At 40.9% G+C, this 18,576-nt stretch overlaps 1 protein-coding gene across 4 annotated transcripts in view; it reads right to left on the bottom strand.

The window, feature by feature from the left end:
- The window catches only part of TSPAN9 (tetraspanin 9), a 262,681-nt gene that overhangs the window by 132,560 nt on the left and 111,545 nt on the right, over positions 1–18,576 (bottom strand). For 3 of the 4 annotated variants that reach the window (XM_037913283.2, XM_037913277.2, XM_043526503.1), the window contains one exon: positions 8,098–8,177. In XM_037913283.2, coding sequence (XP_037769211.2) covers positions 8,098–8,177 — 80 coding nt within the window. Of the gene's footprint in view, positions 1–8,097; positions 9,221–18,576 lie in introns of those variants that run through there. The other variant, XM_007055632.4, reaches the window with a different exon arrangement.

The following is an 18,576-nucleotide window of genomic DNA, read 5'->3' as shown; positions in this document are numbered from 1 at the left end:
ACAGAAGCACATCTGAAAGTATGCACCCTCCCAGGGTACCATTGTTCTTCGACACTGTTTAAAATGGTTATAAAATGCTGGATGGATGCAAACAATGTTAAATAGTTTTAAGCCGTTTCATCATCCTTAGCATAGTACGGAAGTTGTAAAAAGGACAGTGCTTTATTTATGGCATATTCAACCAGTGGGACACATAGGGAAATCAGAACTTTTGTGTACCAAATTTTAAGACCAGAGGCTAAAAGATCCATGTGCAAAAACATGCATGTAATGGCACTCCTATGTATGTATGCACTGTTCTGATCACAAGCCCAAATTGGGCCTTGCACATACTAGGGTTGCCAAGTGTCTGGTTTTTGACTGGAACACCCAGTTGAAAAGGGACCCTGGTGGCGCTGGTCAGCACTGCTGACCGGGCCGTTAAAAGTCTGTTTGGTGCGGGGCTGGCAGTCTCCCTGCCCAGCTCCATGCAGCAACATGTCCCTTGGCTACTAGGTGGAAGGACGGCCGGGGGACTCCACGCACTGCCCCCGTCCCAAGCACTGGCACTGCAGCTCCTCTTGGCGGGAAATCACAGCCAATGGGAGCTGCGGGGGTGGTGCCTGCAGGCAGAGAAATCACGCAGAGCCGCCTGGCCATGCCTTAGCCTAGGAGCCGAGGAACATGTCCCCTCTTCTGGGAGCTGCCTGAGGTAAGCGCCATGCCAGGAGCCTGCATCCCAAACCCCCTCCTGCGCCCCACCACCTGCCCCAGCCCAGAGCCCCCTCCTGCACTCCTAACCCCCTTGCCCCAGCCAAGCCCCCTCCTGCACCTCAAGTCCCTCATTCCCAGCCTCACCCCAGAGCCCACACCCCCAGACAGAGGCCTCACACCCACACCCTAATCCCCTGCTCCAGCCCAGAGCCCCCTCCCACATCCTGAACCCCTCATTTCTGGCCCCACCCTGGAGCCCGCACCCCCAACCCAGCGCCCAAGCCCCTTCCCATACCCCAACCCCCTGCCTCAGCCTGGAGTCCCCTCCCACACTCTGAAACAGTCAGCTCCACCCTCTAGCCTGGAGCCTCCCCTCCTGCACCCCAAACCCTTTATCCCTGGCCCCACCCCAGAACCTGCACCCCCAGCAGCATCTCTAACCCCCTCCCGCATCCCAACACTGAGCCCCTTCCTGCACCCAAACTTCCTCCCAGAGCCCACACCCCACACCACCTCCCGCACCCCAAACCTGTGTCCCAGCCCAGACCCCCTTCCTGCACCCCAAACTCCTCATCCCTGGCCCTACCCCAGAGCCTGCACACCCAGCCCAGAGCCTGTAAACCCTCCAACACTCCTAACCCCTCAGCCTCAGCCCAGAGCCCCCTCCCAAACTCTGAACCCCATGGCTCCAACCTGGAGCCCCCTCCTGCACCCCAAACTCCTCATCCTTGGCCCCAACCCAGAGCCCACACCCCAAGCCGAAGCTCTCCCCCCATCCTGCACCCCAACCCCTTACCCCAGCCTGGTGAAAATAAGTGAGTGAAGGTGTGGGAGTGCGAGCGACAGAGGGAAGGGGATGGAGTGAGTGGGGGACGGGCCTCAGGGAAGGGGCAGGGCAAGGATGTTTGGTTTTCTGCAGTTAGAAAGTTAGCAACCCTAGCACACACAAGTGCACATTTAGAAATGAATCTGAATTAGCATGCTGGGAAATTATTTACCCTTTGTAATCCCCATTAAAAAATAGACTTTTTCATATAGACAAGAATGAAAACAGAAACACCATTTTAGCAAAATTAAAATCCTTTTCTTTCACAGTTCAGTATGTAGCACTCTAAGAACAAATAAGGAATCTGAACTTTCAGGTGGCCTCATTTTACCTGGGTGGTATTTTAAATGCCACCACACTGGTGCCTAGTGCCAGTACGGTTTTTGTACTGTATATGCATTCTGTCACTTGCCAGCTAAGATGTTCTCAAGTTGCTCTGGATTCACTCCTGCCAGAAAATTATAGAAGAAAATATTGATATCTTGTCATGAGACAAGGTTCCCTATGTCCTTTAACAGCTCTCCTTATCTTTATTCTCTGTGTCAGAAAAGGGTTACGTGCTACACAGAGAAACATGATTACAAAATCATGCAGTCAGGACCAGGTCAGAAAAATAAGGTGAATCTGAATGTGTATATGTTGTCTATAGTTTGCAATTCTGTTCTTATTTCAGAGACCCCACATGTGTCATTAAACCCAGAAGATTAACTTACAGATAGGCAGAGGGACAAAGCCTGCTCACAAGATTTATATTTGTCCAACAGGTTCAGATAAGCATTAAAGCTTTGTAATTCAAACTAAACCGTGTGTTGTTACAGTATATATTCCAGTCCGAAAAAATGCCTCTAAGTATGGATTACCCTATATAAACAGCTCTAGGAGTCTTAGCTGCATTACAGTACCAATACCTGTGATAGCAGTCTCACCCACCAAACGAATGGACATGTTTTTCTCTCTCTCTCTCTGCATCTGATCCCAGAATCCAGACTATAGAGTAGATATACCTTGATGTATGCTTTACTGGCTTTAGATACTCTGTTAAGTTTGCTCCACCACTAAATATCCATGGTCATTTTTGTTCAATAAGGGAAATTATGAACGATTTGCTTTCCTGTTAGATAAAATTACTTACTGGAATAGAAAATCTTTTCAAGGATAGCCTTTGTCCCTTATTTTATTAAAATGTATTTATAAACAGAATCAAATAGTGATTCTTGTTTGCTAGATTTGAAATCGTCTGCACTGCCATTTCCAAGTTAACTTTTTCAGCTTGTTTTTTGTTGCTGCCTTACATTTTAACAAAATGCCCAAAAAGTCTTCTTGAAAACTGAATATCCAACATTTGAATTTGCAAAAGTGTCTATAACTTAATCTGACTTTGACCTTCACTAATTTCATCTACTTTTGAATAAGATTAACGTAATTAATCATAACTTTAAGTGACAACATATCTATAAATATTGTTTAATTTCCTAACAGAGGGATTTATGGTTTTTGTCAAAGAAATATACAGGCAGGCTTAATTTAACAAAAGAATCACATTAAGTACCTTAATGTCTATTCTTAGTTTTCTCACCCATAATGACATTCAATCTCAGTATGATTTTCTATCTCACCAAAAATTCACAGAGTACAAATGCATCACATTAGCAAATTTAAACAAATAAGCTATGCTAAAATCTATCAAAATTTATACTATGAACATTCCAAAATATATGGACCATTTGGGACTAATTGCCCTTACTTAAATTAATAGGGCAACCTAACATTTATCCAGGCACCAAACCCCACATGCAAAGTTGTCTACTGTAACTCTGATCAAATATTCTTATCATTTCAAAATTTCCCTTGCTTAAATAAGAAAAGTGAACTTCCATTTATATTTGAAAGTCTACTGTTCTATTCATAATACCTGATTAAAGACTTTGCAGTATGTTCTATAAACAGTTGTTCTAACACTCTCTTTCTGGGTAATGCACTGAAATGAAATATTTTGTGTTAACCCATATCCGATCTTTATATTTAGCAGTTTTCTTTCTTACTAATTAAGCTGCTAACTGTATAAACAAAAATCAATATTTGATTTCTTCTATGAGCCTGTATTGGCCACTTTGCGAACTTGATTCATTTGCACATAAATGCTCTGGAAGGCAAACTGAATCAACTAATATACGTACGTACACAGACCTTTAGTCAAACATATTATGCACTTAAGATGAATTCAGTATAAATCACCATCCTAGCCACACAATTAAATACTATAAGCTTCCTTAACCCTCAGCTCAGACTTTTCTAATCTCCAAAAGAAAGCAAAGCCAGATGGCCGAGAACAAATGCTAAGAACCACATAGGGCCACGGAAAATACCTGAAGTTCTTAGCAATACAGTGACAAATACCTTCAGTTTCAAGTTACTGATATGCCGATATAGAGCAGGATGCATCCCACATTATAGGCTAGTTAGTCCACCTGGTACTAAATTAAGAAGTGCATTTTCTTGTCAAGGGTAGAGATGACTAAGATGCTATACATTTAACACAATTCTTGATGTGGCAACTGAAATGATCATCTGCAGAAACAATGTACCACCTGTTCACCAAGGCCAACACAGAGATGGTGCATTTAGGTATGTGACAGTGCAAACTGTATTCTAACCATTGCATCTGTAGCATCTTCAGATGGATACCCTTTGAGCCAGGCCAGTGGTTTAGGGGCAGCACAACTGGCTGCCAGATGGGTAATCTCAGATTAGCTAGGTCTCAGGCTTGGCCCCTCATTGCCAGGCTGTGAATGGCAAAAGAGGAACCACTGTCCTCATTTTCTGGGTGACTGTTTAAGAGCAGGACTCATGGGACTTAAAACAGAACAATACCCAGCGCTCCTTAGCTAGAAGGACCCAGCATTTGAAGATGGTGTGTAGGATGAGAGCCTCCAAAAGATATCACTTGCGAAACACACAGGGATGAAGTACCACTGACTTCTAAATAACCCCTATCTACTGCATTTTGTTGATAACATTTAGTACACAGTAAAATCAAACAGGTTTTCTGCACTGCAGAACCACAACAGCATGCCATACAAATTTATATGTTGTAGTACTCATTAATAGGATAATTCAACAGACAGCGGGGAGACTGCCACATGATTGCAGGCTTCCTGAAACATAATTTGTCAGTTTCAATTTAGACTTATCCAAATAAATTCATGAAATATTGTCTCTTCCATTTGCCAGGAGAGAAGATATTGATTTAAGGCGATCACCTTCCATTTCTGGAGACTTGGATTCACATTTTAGGTTAAGTTACAGGATCAGACTGGTTTGGTGGTCTAAAATGAGCCCTTTGAGGAAAACACTCCACTTCACAAAGCCGCCACCACAACAGTCTTGAACAAGTTGGCACCCACTGCCCATGAGAAGCCCAGAACTTCATGGGTTTAGACTGAGGTGTATTGGCAGAGCTGTGTGGGGACATATAACTGCAGCAGCAGGGGCTGTTACAGTTCCAAAATTAAATGTACTGGCATAGATGGGGGGACAAGAGTTTTGAACTGTAGTAGCAGGGTGTGTTGTAGGGCAGGACGGAGGTGCATTGACAGATCTGGTAGGAGAGGCTTGCAATAGCAAGCGGGCTGCCGGGCGGGATTGAAGGGCATTGGCAGAGCTGTGTGGAGAGCCCAGGACTGGAATAGCAGTGGTTGCTGAAGATCAGTGTTAAGGAACATTGGCAAAGCTGGGATGGCACCCAAGAAACATAACATGGTAGGTCAGATCAAGACCAATGTGCAACATCAAAATCGGGCAGATACTTTATCTAATTGACCCAGAATTTTACAAGATATACACAACTTTCATCTGAGTGCAGCAAAACACAAAAGGATGAAACGTTCTGGTTAAAAATAATCAGCACTCAATAGCAGCATTCAGTGGTACCGCAGCCCACTGAAAATAGTATCCAGACACACAAGAGTCTCAGAGCTTCAGTTTAACACAACAGATGTTTCTGTAAAATGGGGGAACTTTTGAACAGTTTCTACAATGCAAATGGAGCCAACTCCTGTTGCAAACAACTTTGAAAACCTGCTAGTTTATATTCAGCACTTCTCTAAAATCCCACAGATTCATCATTCTACACCAATGTTTACATTCTGTGTAGTCAGGCTCAGACAAAGAGCATCTCAGAACAATTGACAGAGTTACCATGATGAATACAGAGACAAAGATTAATAAGAAGAAAAAATGGTATAAACCAAGGAAGAAAAGAAAGATTTTCAGGCAAGAGTTCAGGTGAGAGGGAGAGTCGATGAGGTACAGTGATACAGGAAGGCTGTCCCAGGTAGTAGGAACTGCAGAGCAAGTCTTGGCCCCAGCAATACTGACACTGTATGGAGAGACAGAAAAGAGTCCAGTGGTGGATGAGAAAAGGAATCAGAAAGTTGAGCAGAGAGAGAAGGTCTGCAACAGGATGGAGTGAGTTCATGAAGTTCACCACACAAGAAGGGTCACTGGAAAGTTGGGGAAAAAATAGCAAGGATAGCAACTAAAAAGATACAACAACAGAGATTTAAGACCTAACTATGGACAACCTAGAAAAATGTTACTTGGGAAGGAGATGAAATAGAGATTTAATACCATTATACTGCATGAAGTTTGGAGGGATACCTAAGGACTGATCACACAGAACAAGAGCAATAAGACCAGGAGTAATGTACTCGTAGACTTTAAGGTCAGAAGGGACCATCATGATCATCTAGTGTGACCTCCTGCACATTGCAGGCCACAGAACCTCATTCACCCACTCCTGTAACAGACCCCTAACCTCTGGCTGAATTACTGAAGTCCTCAAATCATGATTTAAAGACTTCAAGTTACAGAGTCTCCATGATTTACACTAGTTTAAACCTGCAAGTGACCCATGTCACAGATTGCAGAGGAAGGCAAAAACCCCCCAGGGTCTCTGCCAATCTGACCTGGGGGAAAATTCTTTCCCAACCCCAAATATGGTGATCAGTTAGATCCTGAGCATGTGGGCAAGACCCACCAGCCAGACACCTGGGAAAGAAATCTCTGTAGTAACTCAAAACCCTCCCCATCTAGTGTCCCATTTACTAAAAACTAATGACAATATTTAGCACAGGAAAATATTTCTAAGGAGTCAGAGTAATGCAGCACTGGCATGAATGGCCCAGTCTGGTAACAAGTTTATATCTTAACAGGGATTCCAGAAAGAAGTGAGGCAGGATTCATGTAGTGAAAAATCATGAGTGATATTCCTGAGTGACCCCTTTCAGCCCCAACCTTCTGTGAAACCTGCTCAGAAGATTCTCTGCCAGATTCCCTCACCTTCCATGATGGAAATGTTTCAGTACATTACTACTGAAGCTCACTGGTGCATGAGTTGTCCAGTGCCCATGAGGTCTCCCATTCCCTTCGGCTGCTAAAAGTTATTTCAGTAAGTGGGTCAGCTAAACAGAAAAGCCGGTGGCTAAGTCAGAGACATGGCTCTTAACTTCAGTGTTGACTTCTCCACAGCAGAAATATCTATCCAAATTGGACTTTTAATATCCTTCTACCTTAAAAATAAACCAACAAAACTACATTTTCATTTACCTCTGAGATGCGTTTTTTATTTCTGAATTATAACCTTGAATTGAAAGACATTAATATTATAATTGCTTTTCCTAATCATCAGAAAACTGTTGACCTTTAATTCTGATAAAACAATTTTGTACTGTGCTCTATTGAAACCTACTTGACATTTCAATTTGCTTGCATTTCCCCCCCTAATATTGTTCAAACGGGGATGCCTAGTAGCTGGCTGACTTCTCACTCTTGTTTTCCAAGTGTACGTGACATTAGTTTGCTCAAAATAGTCGTTACACTTTGAATCTGCGTGCTGAAGCATTGTAACAACTCCTCACGCTCCCTGGCTGATAGAGGAAAATCAATTTTGATCCCTCAAAAGCAAGAGCTAGTCTCCAACTTAACATACCAATTTGGACAATTGTGACTGAAACTGAATCAGGAGTCATTTGTCATTCCAGTCATTTTACATTTGTGCTGACATCTTAAGGACTAGATTATATGTATATTTTTAAAAGGTGGAAGAAAAGAGACTAAACTTCATTCACTCTGAAAAGCAGTTTGTCAATTGCATTAGAAAAGTAGGGAAGAGTGATGGGGACAACAAAAACGTAATTCGGGTTTATTAACCTGCAATTTAAATCAGTACAAGGCATTATAAAAGAATATAAAAAATTTCACTCAATTGATTTGGATCATTTTAAATGGTAAATAGGTCCTGCCCTTCTTTAATTTATCCTGGTCAAAACACATGAATTAAAAGACTCCAGTTTTAATGATCTGTAATCAAAGTACAGTAATAGGAAGGTAAAATTTGTAGGAAACATGTACATTTTCCCATAGGGCACAGATTTAGCACTGTAAATATTCCACGCAGGTACAAGAGAGGGGAAGAAAAAAAAGCTTACGGTAGTGCTGAAAAGATGCACTATGCACATAATGCAGTAGTACAGAGAACTCTAACAAATGAAGGCAAATGAAAAAAAGGCAGTACTCACCCAAAACATTAAATTGAAAAGGAACATCATGTATTTCAAACAACACAGGCAGCCTCTTGCCATGTTGCACTTCTTAAATTCTAAAAGGAAAACAAAGGATAGATCCAGGTAAAACACCACATATTTGCTGCCTTTGGGTGCATTGTATTTGTCACTTTTTATGCCAGTCCCAGTTCCAATGCCAGTCCCTGTTCCAGCCCTGGTGTGGCTCTGTGTGTGTGATCCAGCAGTGCCGTAAAAAGCTCCAGCAGTAAAACCTCGACCAAACTGCCTGCCTGAGGTAGAAGGTTTAGCAAAGTCCGAGTCCTTGCTATCCAAAGATGGACTACGGTGAATTGAAGAATCCTCACTACTTGACTTCTCCATGATCTCTCTTTTCACAGTTGTCAGATTTAATGACTAGCATCTCTCAGCATTAAACGCAGTGCCTTGTGAACTCCACAGTCATACAAGGATGATTTTTCCTTATCTTAATAAACAAATCACATAACCATTGTAGAATTTATTGCAATATTCCCTGCATTGCTGCTTTTTTTCTCTTTCTTTTTTATACCTAAGTAAGCTGTACAATAGGTATCTGCAGCTTTGATTTATGCACCAGCATCCCATGCAGGAACAATCTCATGACGTCTTGACGAATTGGTTATGAATAACTTAGCTTTTTATTTAAAACAGCCATAAACTCTTTCTTCCCACTCTTAGTCCCCAGTCCTCTGATCTATAGACAGCAGATGGTCCTTATATCCATTTCCAAAAGGGTTGTCCAGTACATCTGGAAGACTTTCTCCAGCCTGAGCACTTTTCTTGCTCTCTCAGCTCTCTTCTCTGCCTCACTCTGACTGTTTCTCACATGCTGCTGTTGTTTTTTTTTTTACCCGTTTGCAGTATCTCATTCAGTAATCAGCTATTGGAGCTCACTCTCAGTGTTGCACTGCTGTTGATGTGAAATCATCAGCAACTGCAACCACTGGGCATTTCCCACAGAAATCCCTGACCTAACTATCAAGTAATACATCCACTCTCTTGATAGCCCCTCCCCTCTACTTTACATCTAACCAATTAGAACAAGCCTTCCCCCAAGGCATGCCTCCATGACATAATACCTTTAATAGGATTAGTATTACTCTTTGACTATACAAGTGCACAACAGAAAATCTCTTTAAATGTCAAGTGCTGTTTATGGGCAAGAATCATGAGGTAATGATACTCCTGTAATGTAATAAAAGTCTGTAAATGTAAGAGTTAGATATACAGAAGCTAACAAACCCCCAATGAAATTAAGAGTAACTATATACTTTTACATTTTTTGCAGCTTAAATGAATGGCATGGACAAGCAACTGGAACCGGCTAGCACCTAGTGTTCGTCTAATAGGCACATTTCTCAGTTATACACGCACATAGTATGACGTCATCAACTGTGATATAATTAACCATAACATGAAACACAGAGCTGCTGTCTTTTTACAGGGTAATCAATCAATCCTAAATCTCCTGAATGTTACAGTATCTGAGCCTGCAGCTATTAACCCACTATTTAACTGGTATGACAGAGATTACTCTTGCACAGTGGCTCTCAACCTTTCTGGACTTCTGTACCCCTTTCTGGAGTCTGACTTGTCTTGCGTAATCCCAAGTTTCACCTCACTTAAAAACTACTTGCTTACAAAATCAGACAAAAATATAAAAGTGTCAGAGCACACTATTACTGAAAAATTGCTTACCTTCTCATTTTTACCACCTTATTATAAAATAAACCAATTGGAATATAAATATTGTACTTACATTTCAGCGTATAGTATATACAGCAGTATAAACAAGTCACTGTGTTAAATTTTAGTTTGTACTAACTTCACTGCTGCTTTTTATGTAACCTTTTGTAAAATTAGGCAAATAACTAGATGAGTTGATATACTCCCTGGAAGACCTCTGCATGCCTCCAGGGATACACGTACCCCTGGTTGAGAACCATTGAGCATACAGTATTCTCTCAGACTTCTTTCATTATAAATAATGTCTGTGAACTAGAAACTCTGACCTGAATGCTCTATTCCTTTCTAGACAGCAACAATTCTAGGCAGTGCAATGCCTCATGGCGTGACTCTACAACACAAGTGGGATAATGATACCAAGACTTCCTATAACACAGATACAGTGTTAGCTTTCCCATGTTATCTGGAAAACCTACACTAAGCGGACTCACCTGGAGCATGTGGGGTTTTCTGGGTTTGCTTGGTGTTTTAAAACTGGTTTCACATTAGCTATGCATGTTCATAAACTGGCATAAGAAGAGCACAAATCATTGTGTAAAGGAACTGTCCACACAAAAGATACAAAATCCATGCAAAAAAAACCATCGTTAACAGATCATTAAGTTTGCATAGTGAAGCACTCAAGCCAGGAAATGCAAAAATTGTGCACAATCTTAGCTCTGACCTCTCATGTATACACACTACAACACAGCCTTTAATTATGTAACCACATATATTAAGAAAATAATAGGGCTGTCTATTAATCACAGTTAACTCATGTGATTAACTCAAAAAAATTAATCGCGATTAAATCGTAGTTTTAATCATACTGTTAAACAATAGAATATCAATTGAAATTTATTAAATATTTTGGATGTTTTTCTACATTTTCATATATATTGTATTCTGTGTCGTAACTGAAATCAAAGTGTATATTATTCTTGATTACAAATATTTGCACTGTAAAAGAAACAAAAGAGAGTATTTTTTAATTCACCTCATACAAGTACTGTAGTGATGAAAATGTGATGAAAATGCAACTTACAAATATAGATTTTTTTTGTTACGTAACTGCACTCAAAAACAAAACAATGTAAAACTTCAGGGCCTGCAAGTCCACTCAGTCCTACTTCTTCTTCAGCCAATCGCTAAGACAAACAAGTTGGTTTACATTTACAGGAGATAATGCTGCCCTCTTCCTATTTACAATGTCACCTGAAAGTGAGAACAGGCGTTTGCATGGCACTTTTGTAGCTGGCATTGCAAGGTATTTATGTGCCAGACATGCTAAACATTCGTATGCTCCTTCATGTTTCAGCCACCATTGCAGAAGACATGCCTCCATGCTGATGACGCTCGTTAAAAAAATAATGCGTTAATTAAATGTGTGACTGAACTCCTTGGGGGAGAACAGTATGTCTCCTGCTCTGTTTTACCCACATTCTGCCATGTATTTCATGTTATAGCAGTCTCAGATGATGACCCAGCACGTTGTTTGTTTTAAGAACACTTGGCATTTTGTCAGATTTGCAATGAAAGAAGATACCAATGTGAAATTTCTAAAGATAGCTACAGCGCTTGACCCAAGGTTTAAGAATTTGAAGTGCCTTCCAAAATCTGAGAAGGATGAGGTGTGGAGCATGCTTTCAAAACTCTTAAAAGAGCAACACTCCGATGAGAAAACTACAGAACCCGAACCACCGAAAAAGAAAATCAGCTTTCTGCTGGTGGCATCTGACTCAAGTAATGAAAATGAACATGCGTTGGTCCGCACTCCTTTGGGATTGTTATCGAGCAGAACCCGTCATCAACATGGACGCATGTCCCCTGGAACGGTGGTTGAAGCATGAAGGGACATATGAATCTTTAGCACATCTGGCACGTAAATATCTTGCGATGCCGGCTAGAACAGTGCCATGAGAATGCCTGTTCTCATTTTCAGGTGACATTGTAAACAAGAAGCGGGCAGCATTATCTCCTGCAAATGTAAACAAACTTGTTTGTCTGAGCAATTGGCTGAACAAGAAGTAAGACTGAGTAGACTTGCAGGCTATAAAGCTTTACATTGTTTTATTTTTGAATGCAGTTATTTTTTGTACATAATTCTACATTTGTAAGTTCAACTTTTATGACAAAGAGATTGCACCACAGTACTTGTATTAGGTGAATTGAAAAATACTATTTCTTTTGTTTGTTTTTTCACAGTGCAAGTACTTGTAATCAAAAATAAATATAAAGTGAGCATTGTACACTTTCTATTGTGTGTTGTAACTGAAATCAATACGTTTGAAAATATAGAAAACATCCAAAAATATTTAAATAAATGGTATTCAATTATTGTTTAACAGCGTGATTGTTTTAATTGTACGATTAATCATGATAAAAAAATTTTAAATCGCTTGACAACCCTAGAAAATAATAATCCATTTTTTCTTCAAGCTTAGATCTATATGCCCAGCAGCACCTTGTAATATGTTGTCATCCTTATATACTAATACTAAATTTATGATCAGATCATCATCAAATGCACAACTACAAAATGAGCAACAACTGGTTAGGCAGTAGTACTGCTGAAAAGGATCTGGGGGTTATAGTGGATCACGATTTGAATACAAGTCAACAATGTGATACAGCTGCAAAAAAAGCTAATATTCTGGGATGTATTAACATAAGCATCATATGTAAGACAGGGGAGGTAATTGTCTACTCTACTCGGCACTGGTGAGCCTCAGCTGGAGTACTATGTTCATTTCTGGGAACCACACTTAGAAAAGATGCGGACAAATTGGAGAGAGCAACACAAATGGTAAAAGATTTAGCAAATTTGACCTATAAGGAAAAGTTAAAAAAACTGGGCATGTTTAGTCTTGTGAAAAGACGACGGATGGGGGACCTGATAACACTGTTCAAATATATTAAGGGCTGTTATAAAGAGGACAGTAATCAATTGTTCTCCATGTCCACTGAATGTAGGACAAGAAGTAATTGGCTTAATCTGCAGTAAGGGAGATTTAGGTTGCATAGTAGGAAAAACTTTCTAATTATAAGGATAATTAAGCACTGGAATAGGCTTTCAAGGAAAGCTGTGGAATCCCCATTCTTGGAGGGTTTTAAGAATACGTTAGACAAACATCTGTCAAGGATGGTCTAAGTTTACTTGGTCCTGCCTTAGAGTAGAGGGCTGGACTAGATGACTTCTCAAGGTCCCTTCCGGCCCTACATTTCTATGATTTTATAAAGATATGATGTATCTGCAGTGACAGACAAGTTCTACAAGTTCTGCTTTCTGTAAAGTATTTTAATTACCTTGCCATGAAATATGCACTATACATAACACTGATTTGTCTCTCTTCTCTGAGCACAGCTCCAATACTGACAGGCTCCAATCCAGTAATCAAGCACATGAATAACTTTACTCACTTAAGTAGTCCCATCACAACTCACGTGAGTGAAGTTATTAAGGTGTGTATGTGTTTGCAAGATAACATCCCAGTGTGTTTAAGCACTAGGTGAGAAATGGTTTCACAGACAAATACCTTAACAAAATTGTATTAAAGAGTGAATATCCTAATATTTATTTTATTTTTTGTCATGATGGGACATGACATGATGGGAACTGTATTTGCCTCTCTCGTGAGCTATGCTCAGGGGCCAAGATTTTCAAAAATAGGAGCCTAAAGATAAGCTCCTAAATTCAAATGTACGCACCTGTCTGAGAAACTTGGGAGCTGCTGGATGATCAGCAATTTTGAAAATTGGTAGGGTATCTAAATATGATTTTAGAAGCCCAACTATTTTAGAAAATGTTGGTCACGGTGTCTTCAAAATGTTGTTCTAATGTTTTCATGCTGAATTACAGATAGTTGCTTTAAGATCTTTTAAACTGTTTTTTCCTCCACTTTAGTGAGAGTTTATTGTACAGAATTTGCCCTAGTGTCACTCAGATCTGAAAGTTAATATATTTCTAAACTCCCAAGTTAAGCTGAACATTTTTTCCCGTAAGCTGACATATAAATGTAGGCATGCTCCTAACTGACAAATACTTAATTGTATTAAACAGCAATAACATTTACACTGAGGTGTACTAAGGAAGCACAACTGATAATTAAGGTTACGATTTGGTTACAGAGGTTGTGGAGTCCGTAACTTCCGCAGATCTCCGTGACTTCAGCCCACAGCTGCAGGGAGCTGCAGGGTATTCCCACCTCCTGTGGTGGCCGGGAGTTGCAGGGTACCTCCTGCCACAACGGCTGGCTGGGGGGAATCCCCCTGCAGCTCCCCAGCCGCTGGGGCAGCGGGGAGGAATCCCCCACAGCTCCCCAGCCACCACAGGTGGGGGTCCCTCCCAGCTCAGAGCCACAGTAGGGCACGGTGCTTGCACCCTCCTTCCTCCCTGTTTTGTCATGGAAATTTTTAGTAAAAGTCCAGGACAGGTCACGGGCAATTAACAAAAATTCAAAAAGCCGTGACCTGTCCGTGACTTTTACTAAAAATTTCCATGACAAAATCGTAGCCTTAATGATTGTATCTTTAGCACAAATTTTACATTATATAATTGCAAATTATACATATATATATATATATATATATATATATATATATATATATATATATATATATATAAAATGTGAAAACTCACACCTTTGGTCACCTAAAGCTCTCTGCCTCAGTTTCTCCATCTGTAAGTGGTGATAATTATTTATTTACCCACCCTGAGGTTCAAACACTGAATGGGATTTTTATGTGTTTTAAATTGACTCCGTTCATTGGATTTTTTAAATTTTTAAGTATGGAAACATTTTTATTGGGCTTAAGTTTTTTAAAAGCTTGTTTTTACAACTTTTCAATATCAGGCCATAGCTGAGTTGACAAAGTATTATGAAAGACTTGTTTTCTTATTAAAAGGGATTTGCATGAACATTTCCATTTCATTTCACCAAAACTCATCGTTTGTTAGAAGATAGCAATGGCTGATTTGCATCACAGGTTCTGCTTAAACATTCTGTTCCGTTGAACTTACAATAGAATGAACAATTATTGCTTGTCTGACTGTCTTTGTAATGTTGTATCTCCTGCAATGTACTCTTATTAATGTCTCAGTCAAGTAATAACATTATATTTACCTGTCCCCTGCTGCCTACTCTGAGTGGCCTTGTGCCTTGCTCCTACACTACACAACACGATGGAAAATATAAATCAGTATATGTTTTAACAAGGGTACAGGAAGGCTTTCCCCTTGTGACTTCCAGTACTTTCCTCATGTGGAATTGTTTCCATCCTTGTATCATTTACCCTACCTTTAAATGTCATACATTCATGCAGGAGTATTGCCAGTCCCAAGTATACAAAAATCATGAAATTGGGTTAAAAATCATAAGCTTTTTAAAAATACTATATTTGGATGGGTTTTTTTAATTTGTCTTCTGATTTTTAAGTTTTTCATGGTTCATGTTTTAAAGGTTTTCTCAACAATGACTAGAAATTCGCCTTTTTTTTTTTTTTTTTAATGAAAGCTCAGATTCTCTCATGATCCCATGACTCCATGATCTGGGGCTTTAAGAAAAACACCAAATATTACGAGACTTCAAAGTATATTATTTAAAAGTAACTTAAATTTGACCTTGTCACCATAAATGCATATTAATTCCCCAATCTTGCAAGTCTCTTTGCAAAGCCCTGAACCTGCACAGAACCCCACTGAAGTCAGTAATGATTGGCATCAATGCAAAGGGTCATCCTTGCAGATCTGATCACAGGCTAAGCAAATATACTTTTGTGTACTGAAGTGTGATCTAATGGATATGGCACTAGACTGGTAGTCAGGAGATCTGGGATCTACTCCCAGCTCTGACACAGGCCCACTGGTTGACTTTGGGCAATTTTTTTCACTACTCTGTGCCTCCATTTTCCCATCTGTACAATGGGGAATAATGATACTGACCTCCTTTGTAAAACTTTGAGATCTACTCATGAGAAGTTCTCTATATTATATTATAAATGCTAAGAGTTAAATGAGGCATTCAGCACCATACCAATTACAAATAAGGCTACGTTTTAGTCACAGCTGTTTTTAGTAAAATCACGGACAGGTCATGGACAGTAAACAAAAATTCACGGCCCATGACCCGTCCATTAGTTTTACTATATACCCCTAACTAAAATGTGGGTGGGGTGCCGTGGATGCTCGGCGCGGGGGTGGTCTGGGAGTGGCACGGGTGCTGGGAGAGGTGGCCCGGGACTCCCGTTGGTGCTGTGGGGTGGAGGTTTGCAGGGCTGACAGAGGCTCCCTACCCAGCTCCGCGTGTCCTTGCAGCTCCTAGGCAGCAGAGGGGCCAGGGGGCTTCATGTGCTGATCCCGCCACAAGCACCAGCTGCGCAGCTCCCATTGGCCGGGAACCACAGACAATGGGAGCTGTGGGGGTGGGGCCTGCGGGCAGAGCGCAGAACCCCCTGGCTCCTCCACCTAGGAGGAACTGCAGGGCAATGCCAGTTGGAGCCAGGGAGCCCCCCCATCCTGAGGTAAGCGCCCCCTGGCACCTCCCAACCCCCTCCCCCTCCCACACCAGGTCGGGCAGCCCCTGAGCCACCACCAGACACTGCAGAAATCACGGAGGTCACGGAAAGTCATGGAATCTTCTACTTCCGTGACCTCCATGACAGACTTGCAGCCTTAATAATAAACAATATGTGAGGTGTTTTTTGTTTAATATAAATCCTGGAGTCCCCCTTGAAATGGAGACTGGTGAGTTTTGCTTTGCTGCATGTGTCACAATGCACAGTTCTGTGCTGTCACAGCTAACCTAGTAGCACTCAGCCTTGCTGGACTGTGCAGCTGGCCTAGACAGATAAGTGGAGGTTTTGATAATATTATTATATACCATATGGAATTAAGCCATGTGATAAAGATATATGTTTTAAAAACTTTTTTCTGATCCCACTTTAGGCTAGCTCCCATTTGCCCCCACGACTGAAGGGCCTGTGGTGACATCACAGAAGGACAGAAGTTGGGATGGTCAGAAGAATGGAACTGTCCAACACAACTTGGAAACAAACAAGGGGAAACCGGATTTAAGTAAACATTAAGTTGATTGTTTACTTTATACCTCTTGTTATTTAGGGCAATCAACACAGAGAAATATATTTAGTTCATGTTTTGTTCACATCTTTATAGAACACCTTTGACATCTCATCGGAAGGCTCTGATGGCTGGGAATAATTTGTGGCAGGTATAAAAAAGCAGCAAGCATGGTGAGATCTTTACGCATTTGTGATTTGCAGCAAACCCAAAAGCATTTTATTCTTCTGTTTATTACTAAAGCCAATAGTCTCACACTTGCGCCCCAATCGTTAGCCACCTGATTCTATATTTAAGCACCTAAATAACTGACTTAGTTTTCAGGGGAGCTAAGCACCCAAAATTTCCGAGTGAAACCAATGAGAACTGCTAAAGCTCAGCACCTCTGAAAGCTAGGCCACGTAAGTAAATGCCTAACTTTAAGCAACCACGTTTGAAAATTTTGGCCTAAGGCACCAACACTCTGAGCTTCTGAATGGTCTCTCCTCCCACTGAGGAGAAGGCTAACAGCATCTCACAGAATCAGGCCCTAGCAGCACTCAATTAATTTACAAGCTCCAGTTCATTTGAGTTTTTTTGCCACTTGAATCGGAGGCCAGGCAGCAGCGCTGGAGATTACATCTGGCTTATTCCTGCTGGAACACCAACTCGGCATTTGCATGGCTCGATTAATAAATTATACCAAACTGTTTGCTTATCCTGACAAAATCATCCCTCTGTTACACCAGGTGGCTTCTTAAAAACATACTGTGTGCTCACTGGCCATTTGCCTTCATTCTGCATGTAAATGAGACTTGACTGGCAAATACTGCAGTAAGGCCATTTAGCAGCACCTAAGGCTGCCTCTGCATGTTAGCGTGACCTTACAGTAAAATGCACTCTCCTCTCCCACACCATCTCAGATGCCCTTCTTTTGAATAATTACAGAATGGAAAACTCTTATGTGTTTCATTAATCTGATACAAATTGTATTGAATCATGAGATTTTCTACCAAAACATCCATTTCATACTCACATTCAAGTGTCTAGCACAAAGACAGTAAAGGAACAAACAGATTTAAGACTCCAGTCCACGGCTCTCGAAATTAAGGCCCAGCCTATCACAAAGATGAGCATTTAGGACACTACCCTGTGTATGGATACATAGCACAGAGTGCTGCATATCTGAAGGAAATCTACAGGAGGTGGAGGAGCGGGGGCTCAGTGTTGGTAAGTTAAAGAGCAACTGAAATTTGTTCTGTCACTTACTTAGATTGCTCCGATATAGCTCTTTCTAATGCAGTAGTCCACAATTCCAGGCTAATGCACACCCAGTAATTGCCAGCTCCTGCAATTTTATTGCAAGCTTCAAGTTATTTGGTGTTCTTCTCAAAGCCCCAGTTCCTGAAGTCATGTGATTGCACAAGAATCAGAACTAAAGGAAGTAAGTTTCCAGCCCTCATGATTGCAGACAATGACCCCCAAAAGGCTCAAAAACCAAAAGGGAAAAAAAAAAAAAAGAACCTAATCACTGTAGCACCTGAGCATCTCACAATCTTTAATGTAAAAAGAACAGGAGTACTTGTGGCACCTTAGAGACTATACATTTATTAGAGCATAAGCTTTCGTGGGCTACAGCCCACTTCATCGGATGCATAGAATGGAACATATAGTAA

This window comes from Chelonia mydas, chromosome 1 (assembly GCF_015237465.2).
Source record: "Chelonia mydas isolate rCheMyd1 chromosome 1, rCheMyd1.pri.v2, whole genome shotgun sequence".
NCBI lineage: Eukaryota > Metazoa > Chordata > Testudines > Cheloniidae > Chelonia > Chelonia mydas.
The sequence above is the reverse complement of the archived record's forward strand: the minus strand, read 5'-3'. Positions and strand labels throughout refer to the sequence as shown.